Source organism: Mandrillus leucophaeus, unplaced genomic scaffold, assembly GCF_000951045.1.
Source record: "Mandrillus leucophaeus isolate KB7577 unplaced genomic scaffold, Mleu.le_1.0 Scaffold75, whole genome shotgun sequence".
NCBI lineage: Eukaryota > Metazoa > Chordata > Mammalia > Primates > Cercopithecidae > Mandrillus > Mandrillus leucophaeus.
The window spans coordinates 2,090,480-2,099,919 of record NW_012108141.1 but is presented as its reverse complement, the minus strand read 5'-3'; the positions used below and the strand labels follow the sequence as shown (position 1 = coordinate 2,099,919).

General features: G+C 37.8%; 1 protein-coding gene across 1 annotated transcript in view; it reads right to left on the bottom strand.

The window, feature by feature from the left end:
• Positions 1 to 9,440, bottom strand: part of ART3 (ADP-ribosyltransferase 3) — a 98,254-nt gene that overhangs the window by 35,617 nt on the left and 53,197 nt on the right. Inside the window, exon 4 of the mRNA XM_011966193.1 lies at positions 1,045 to 1,122. Within this exon, the coding sequence (XP_011821583.1) occupies positions 1,045 to 1,113 (69 nt within the window). The 5' untranslated portion in view covers positions 1,114 to 1,122. The remainder of the gene's footprint in view (positions 1 to 1,044; positions 1,123 to 9,440) is intronic.

Genomic DNA, 9,440 nt, shown 5'->3' with positions numbered 1-9,440 from the left:
GAGTAGCTGGGACTACAGGCACCCGCCACCTCGCCCGGCTAGTTTTTTGTATTTTTTAGTAGAGACGGGGTTTCACTGTGTTAGCCAGGATGGCCTCGATCTCCTGACCTCGTGATCCACCCATCTCGGCCTCCCAAAGTGCTGGGATTACAGGCTTGAGCCACCGCGCCCGGCCTGATGGAAATGTTTTGCAATCAGATAGTGGTGATGGTTGCAGAACATAATGAACATACTAAAACCACTGAAGTAGATAGCTAAAAACGGTAAATTTTTATGGTATGTAAATTATATTTCAATAAAAAACATACTGTGACACAGGCAACAGGATACACAATGATTCTATAGAAAATGGATTAGAATATTAAATTCAAAAAAAGAAAACAGTTTAAGAATTTAAGATATTTTTAAAAAGGCGTCTATAATGGTACACAAATACAGAAGTAATGTGGCAGCTAACAACATGGGGAAAAAAAACAAGTGAAATATTATATTTTACATAAAAATATGTTACAGATGCTTAAAGAGTCAATTGTAAATAAAATCATAAAAGTTCTGCCAGAAAAAAAAGTGAGAAAATCGTCATTAATTAAAAAACATGTAATCAAACAATGCAGCATTAGCTTATTTGGAGAAAAACATATTTTCAGAATATCTGATGACATGTGAGACATGCAACACAGTATTAACTGAAAATGCAAAGAAAAAATACTACGTACAGTGTGAACCCATTTTTTTAAATTAAAAACAGTATACACATAGAAAAAAGCCAAGAAGCCTGTATACACCAACAGGTTGGGAATCATTCCCTCTGAGTGGAGGGATTATGAATAATCTTTACTTTCCTCTTTTTGCTTAATTTTAATTTTTTCAACTTTTTACAGTTAATGTGTCACACATTTAAAATGAAAAGAGTTACTTATAATAAATTAATTTACCTATCCTACCTACTTTCATTTCCACCCTCAAGCCACACAGATGCCTCAGGTAATGTTATATCAAGAATTTCCATTCCAATGACCACATGCTTCCCATTCCCAACATTACCTGGAAAATGTCCACTAGAATCATGGTTGCCAGCAGCATGGTGACTATTTCAAAATGTCCTGTCTTCATTTTTCTCTTCTAAATTAAAATAAAGAAATTTCAATTCAGTAGACTCAAAAAAGAGATGTAGGGGAGTAGAATAGGATGACACTGTGTATTTTTTCGTTTAGAATGCGAGTGGATAGCATGATGGTCAGGAAGTGATTATCAATAAATTCCTAATGGGCTACAAAAGCAATTAGGCTTTATCTAGTGGTCTAACACTCTCATTCTACAGACGAGAAAACAAAAACTCCTTAGAATTTCAGTGATTTGCTCAAGATTAAATCTGTCCATTTCCATACTCCTCCAGACATGTCATCTCTCCCACCACAGTCACTGGGAGTCAAATTTTCTTCCCATCGCTAAATCTCCCCTCAGCATGCACAGGAAATAACACAATCAGACTGAAAAACAGCAGTCTCAAATAGGTCCCCTAGCTCCCAGTTTCTAAGAATTCTCCAGGAATATGTCCATGCACATTATCCATTCTTCTATCTTCTTTGCACATTAAGTCATGCCCTTTTGAGTGGGACGGAGGAGATGATGAGGCCATAGTGGTACAAAGCAGTGGATTGTCAGAGATGGCCCCCTTCCCACAAATACAATCAAGAGAAGCCTGAGGGTAAAATAAGTGTGTTGCATAACTTTCTAAAGGCGGGAACAAGAATAAGAAGGAACTGGGTAGGCAGCAATTCTAAGATTATACAACTATTGGCTGAATGCCTAATATTCATCCCAGTATTTATGATACTGTAACTCAAATGAAGCTTCTATTTTATCCTACCAATCACCATATTCTGGATTCTAAAAATGAGAATGAACAGCACAGGGGAAGGGAGACAGTCTTCCCTTTTATAGATCATTTTGGCCTCAATTTCCCATATTTCTTCAGAAGCAGTTTTGTTTTGTTTTTACTAAAAATACTAAAATATAGTACCAACATGCTACTTTGTGTTAAACTTCTCTTTCCAAAAAAGATTTGAATATAAGATAATAGATATCTGTCACAAGGCAATATATTTTAAGCAAGCTTTGGATCAGGATTTTCCTAAAAATTGTTCATTTCTTTAGTCTGAGTGTAAATAAGTCAAAAGGTTTACCTGGCTTTTGTGCCTTTGGAGGAAGTTTAAATGATGCTAGGCCTCAAACTGACTCCCCACTCTCAGTTGTGGTAAGCGAGTCTTCAGGATGGGATGTTGTTGACAGTGAGAGCTGAGACGGGAATGCTTTTCTTTTTATAAACACCCCCAGCAGTAGCTTGGCAGTGGCACATTACGCTACTTGTGTTCTGCTATTTATATCTGGACCCCACACTATGCCTTGGAATCACTGCTGTTAACACTTTAAATCTCCAAGAGGCTGGTAAAGCCATAGCCATTCCCTTTAGCCACACAGCACGTTCGGTTCTGAGCCCACAGTTCTAGGCTTCTCTCAGAGAGAAATGACTTCCCATTCCTAATCCTTTGACACTGAGATATCAAACTAAAGCATGGATTTTACTCTAGGCTAAGTGATTCACATAACTAAGGGAACTTGCTTTGTTAATCACTGGCAATGGTGACAGCTATCACCATTCGCTCAACTAGCTTACTGTATTTCACGTACCTTGTCAGGAGTCGGGATACACAAGCAAGTGAAACAAAGTACTAAAAAGCACTCACGATCTAATAAAAAACATGAATATGCATACTTAACCAAAATACAACATGTTAAGAATCCCAAGTATAGACAAAGTCCAGTGATAACACTAAGGAGGGAAGGATTTGGCAATGCCTGCAACTAAAGCTCTCATTTGCGTAACGTATACATGGTAAATATACTGACTGCAATGCTGAGGAACACTTAGGGTTCACTGACTGTGGATTAAAAAAACACAAAAATGTCCTAAGAAATTCACGCATACATACACCACAATGCATTAATAGAATGTTTATAGTCGCACTATTCATAATAACCCCCAAACTGGAAACCTTCTAAATGTCCATCAATAGTAGAATGGTTAAACTGTAGTATATTCATACAGTGAAATTTTATATAGCATTGAAAATGAACAAACTCTGACCATATATAACAATGTGGATAAATCTCACAAAATTTTGAGTACAAAAAGAGATACAAGCATGTTTATACTATATGATTTAATTTATATCGAGAGCAAAATTAGGCAAAACACTTCCAAGGCATGAGAAGTCAGAACAGAGGTCACCCTGGGCAGTAGCTAGTAACTGGGAGGGCACAGAGGAGCATCTGAGATGTTAGCTGGCTTCTGCTTTTTGCTGTGAGTGCCAATTACATTGACACATTCAGTTTGTGAAAATTCAGCAAGCTATATACTTATGATATGTGTATTTTTTTGTACACACATATATTACTTCAAGAAAACATTTTCAATTATCATGAAATACACCCATGTTTACAAAATCCAACTCTACTCTTTAGAACTGAGACAAGTTCCAACCTTTTCCCACCTCACTGGCTTGGCAATCCAAGATTAAATACACAGCACAGACTCACTCCCAGAAATATCATTTTTTAAAAAGCAAGAGTTTGGTTAGAAAGAAAAAAGAGAGTGTGCATGTTTTCAGGCCTTAGGCTCACAATAACCTGCTTTTAAGTCCCAGGCATGTAGGCCTACAGGAAATGAGGTAGAGAAGTTCTCCTGTTGCTGGCCTCCCAAAACCTGCCAGACTCATCTATATATCACACAAACGACAACGTTCATCAAAAAGAATAGAACAAATGCGAGATGACATTCACGGCAAGTTTGGCCTTGTTTATACCCAATGTGATTTTGTTCCATTCCTGTTTTGTTCCAGTTTTTAACTAAATTTCTTTCATTCATTCATTCAACAAATACTTGAGTCCTTAAAATGTGCTAGGAACTGTTTTAGGTACTAGAGGTATACCAGTGAACAAAATGGATAAATATCTTGCCTTTGTGAAGTTTATATTCTTGTGGGAGGAGGTAGTCAAATAACTAAAATAAGTATGTAAATTATACAAGTATGTTAGAATGTAGTGAGTGCTATGGTTTTGGCTTTTGTTTATAAGCAGCACAAAGGAGACTAGGAGTGCATGGAGTGTTTGCAATTTAAATTGGATTGTTAGGGAAGACTCACTGAAAGGTGATATTTGAGCAAAGACTTGAAAGAGATCAGTCATGAAGACTGTGGTAATCAAACACAGTGAATAGCAGGTACTAAAAGACCTGAGACAAGAGAATGCCTACTTTTGTTTGAGGAACAGTAAGCAGGTCAATATGGTTGGAATATCAGAGTAGTACAAGAAAAGGGTCAGAGAGGTAAGGGGGTGGTGGGAAGACCATGTCAATCTTTGTAGGCCACTGTAAGAACACTGGCTTTCACTCCAAGAGAAAAGGAGCAAATCACAGGTTTTGAAAAGAGGTATTACATGATCTAATTTATTTTTTAAGAAGATCACTCTGGCTGTTATGCTGAGAATGGTCTGCAGGGTGAATGTAAGAAGACTAATTGACAGGCTACTATAATAATGCAAGCAGAGATTATGGTGGCTTGAATCAGGAAGGCAGCATTAAACGTAATGAGAAGTAGATGTGTATGTATGTGTGTTGTTGCTGTTGCTGAGGTGGTATGAAGTGGATGTCTGAGTGTATGATGGTATGAAGTGGATGTCTGAGTGTATGTTTATGTTTTTGCTTTGTTGTTGTTTGCTTGTTAGAAACAGGCCATTTTTATTTGAGCCTGTTAAAAATCTGACTGTTGTAGGTTAGACACAGTATTTCCTGATATGATAAGGAAAAGCATTTGTGGGTTCTAAAAGTCTACTATATTTTCAAAAATGTAATAACTCACAAAAAAATGGAAATGATCTATAAAGATACCAATTTATTATACAGTTAAAGTGCTTGTAATCTCAGAGATTTGGGAAGCCAGGGCAGGGGGATCGCTTGAAGCCAGGAGTCCTGGCCAGGGCAACACAGGGAGACTTTGTCTCTACAAAAAGTTTTAAAAATTAGCCAGGCATGTTGGCACATGCCTGTAGTCCTAGCTACTTGGGAGGCTGAGGCAGGAAGATCTCTTGAGCCCAGGAGTTCCAGATTACAGTGAGCTATGATGGTACCACTGCACCCCAGCCTGCAACAGAGCAAGACCTCGTCTCAAAAACAACAACAAAAAATGTTTAGACTTAAATGCAGGATATAATTTGAAGATTGAGGCAATAGGATGCACTGACAAACTAGATGTGGGCTGCAAGAAAAAGAGGGGAGTAAAGAATAGTTCCAAGATTTTTAGCTTGAATAACTGGAAGGATGGAGTTGTCACTGACTGACATGGAGAAGACTGTGTGTGGAAAAAGCATCCTGGAACTCAAGTGAAGAAAATATTTTCAACACAAAGGGAAGATCAAAGGTGTTAAAAGTTTCTGATATGTCAAGTAAGATGAGGACTGAGAACTGACCATTGGATTTAGCAATGTGGAGGACATTGAAAGTTTTGATAAGAACAGGTCTGATAGAACAGTGGGAATGAAAGCCTGGTAAGAATGGCCTAAGAAAGAATGGAAAGAGGAATTGGAGATATTGGAGATGGTTGATATCTTCAATTCTTTCAAGGAGTTTTTCTATAAAGGACATAAAAGGAATGAGGCAGTAGCTTGATGGCGGGACTGGGGAAAAGGTAAAGAAAAGAGTCCAAGAAAATTTTTTTTTTTTTTTTGAGATAGAGTCTCGGTCTGTCACCCAGGCTGGAGTGCAGTGGCATGATCTCAGCTCACTGCAGCCTCCACCTCCCTATCTCGGCTCACTGCAGCTTCTGCCTCCCCAGTTCAAGCGATTCTCCTGCCTCAGACTCCTGAGTAGCTGCCCACCACCAAGCCTGGCTAATTTTTATATTTTTAGTAGAGATAGGGTTTCACCATGTTGGCCAGGCTGGTCTTGAACTGCTGGCCTCAAGTGATCCGCCCGCCTTGGCCTCCCAAAGTGCTGGGATTATAGGCATGAGCCACTGTGCCCAGCCAGAAAGATTTTTAAAGACAGAAAAAAAACAGCATGTTGGATATGATCTAGTAGATAGAGGAAAAAACTAATAATATAGGAGAGAGAGGGTAGAATGATTGGGTTAATCTTCTAGAGTAGGCAAAAGGGGATGAGACATAGCATACAAGCAGATGAGGTGGGCTTAGATAACAGCAGGAGCAGTTCATATAATATGAACAGGAGGAAAGGCACAGTATATTGGCAGATACCGGAAAGAAGTGGTTGCAATGAAAATTCTTTTCTACTTGCTTCAATTTTCTCAAAAAAGTAGTAACAAAAGATGATGGTTTAAGTGACAGAGATCTGAAGAAACTGGAGAAAGAATGAAACAGTCATCTAGAAAAGGAGAAGAGTGAATGCATTATGATTGCTGGGCTGCATTAAGGGCCTACTTGAATTTAAAATGAAACCACTTAAGATGGTTGTGTTTTTCTCCATCTACATTCAGTTCCATGGTAGATGCAGACTAAGCTACACTGGATTGAATAAAAACTGTAGCTTTTCCAAGCAAGGATAAAATGATTACTTTATTTTATTGAATGATTATGGGCAAAAGATCTGAATCGACACTTCACAAAGGAAGATATATAAATGACAAATAAGTAGAAAATGATGTTCAACATTATCAGCATCAGGTAAATGCAAATTAAAACCACTATACCTTCACTAGAATGGTTAAAATTAAAGACTAACAACATAAAATGTTGATGAGAGTACGGAGCTACCAAAACTTTCATACATTGCTGATGGGAATGCAAGATGATACAGCTATTTTTTAAAAAACAATTTGGCGATTTTCATAAACTTATATATTTACCATATGACCCAGTAATTCTACTTACAGGAATTTATTATACTTAAAAGAAATTATTAAAGTGTGTGCTCACACCTGTCAAAGTTCATAGCAGGTTGATTCATAGTAGTCAAAAGGTAGAAACAACCCAAATGTCCATCAACTGGTAAATGGACAAACAAATGAAATAGCACTCAGCAATAAAAAGGAACAAACATCCTCAAAATGTTAAACATAGGGTTACTACATGATCCAGAAATTCCACTCCTAGGAATATATCTTGGGTATATGCCCAAGATCCAGAAATTCCACTCTGAGGCCTACATCTTGGGTATGTTCACACAATAACTTGTGCACAAATGTTCACAGCAGTCTTATCTATAAATATAATAGCCAAAAAGTGGTCTAGATTTCAATCCAAATGTCCACCAACTAGTAAATGGATATACAAACTGTGATATACCCACGCAGTGGAATATGATTCCACCATAAAAAGGAATTAAGGCCGAATGCAGTGGCTCATGCCTGTAATCCCAGGACTTTGGGAGGTCGAGGCAGGGGGATCACTTGAGGTCAGGAGTTTGAGACTGGCTTGGCTAACATGGTGAAACCCTGTCTCTTCTAAAAATACAAAAATTAGCCGGACATGGTGGCGTGTGCCTGTAATCCCAGTCATTCAGGAGTCTGAGGCAGGAAAATCGCTTGCATCCAGGAGGCGGAGGTTACAGTGAGCTGAGATAGCGCCACCGCACTCCAGCCTGGGTGACAGAGACAGACTCTGTCTCAAAAAAAAAAAAAAAAAGGAATTAAGTACTGATACATTTACATGAAATGTCCAGAATAGACAGATCTATACAGACAGAAAATAGATTAATTTTTTTTTTTTTTTTTTAGGGCTGGACGTATAATGGGGAAGTAAGGAAGACTGTTAATGCGTACTAGACTTCTTTTTAGAGTACTGAAAACATTTCATCTCCCCAAAAAAGTCACCACATATCCTTTGTAGTCAATCTCCTCCCTTCACCCAAGGCTCTGGAAGTCACTGATCTTCCTCCTGTCACCAGTTTTGCCTTTCCTAGCAAGACATGTAACTATTATCATACAGTCAGTATGTCATTTTTTATGACTAACTTCTTAGCATAACACTATGAAATCTATCCATGTTGTTGCATGTATCAGTAGTTCTAAAAATGACTGCAGTGATGGTTGCACAAATCTTTACACACAATAAAAACTATTTAAGCCATGCACAGTGGTTGGGGTAGCTGAAGGAGGATCACTTGAGCCCAGGAGTTCAAGGCCACTGGGGCAACAGAATGAGACTTCATTTCTTAAAAACAAACTCATACAAGCGAATACTTTAAATGAATTTCTTTTCTTTTAAACTTTTATTTTAGGCTCAAGGGTACATGCGTAGGTTTGTTATATAGGTAAACTCGTCTCAGAGGGGTTTGTTGTACTGATTATTTCATCACCCAGGTACTAAGCCTAGTACACAATAGTTACTTTTTTCTGATCCTCTATCCTCTTCCCCTTCCCACCCTCCACCCTCAGGTAGGCCCCCAGTGCCTATTGGTCCCCTCTTTGTGTCCATGTGTTCTCATGATTTGGCTTCCACTTACAAGTGAGAGCATGTGGTATTTGGTTTTCTGTTCCTACCATCAGTTTGCTAAGGATAATGGCCTCTAGCTTCATCCATGTTCCTGTATAGGACATAATCTCATTCTTTTTTATGGCTGCATAGTATTCCATGGTGTATATGTACCACATTTTCTTTATCCAATATTCCTAAATGAATTGTATTGTATGTGAATTACGTGAATTATATCTCAATAACCATGCTTTGAAAAAGAATAACTATTAATACATGCCACAATATGAGCATGAGGGAACATTATTTGGGTGATGAAATGTTTTATATCATGATTGTAGTAGATGTTACATGATGATACACATTCGTCAAAAGTCACAAAACTGTACACTTCAAATTTGTGAATTTTATTTATATTAATCATACCTAAATAAAGCAAATTTTAACAAATAACAACAAAAACTAGCTTGCCTACATACTCCCTGAAATTTGTGTATTTCAGGGAGAAAATGAAATACACAAAATGAAGATAAGGAAAGATCTTCCATGAAAGATGAGGAAAGAGAACTAGGTGAGCCAAAGAGGCCTAGAGTTGTAGTAAGATAAATACAAGGTACTTGTATCTTAGGGACTGGATGCCAAGGCAGGACATTACAGTAGTGAATGCAAATTTCTATCATCCAAAGACCAAGCAGGATCAGATACCTCAGGGAAGGCCAATGACCGCTAGAGGTCAGCACCAGAACAAGATACTTATCCAATGGCAGGCCACTGCTCTTAGGAAGAAAAAGAACTCTGAATTTAAATATTTATTCAAAGAAAACTGTTTCAACTTAGAAGTGACTAAATTTTAATTGACAAGATTAAGTGTTTTTACCATTAGTTTTTACTGTTAACATGGGGGTTTGTGAACTAAGTTGATTTCCAATAAAGAGAAATACATACTCCTTTTT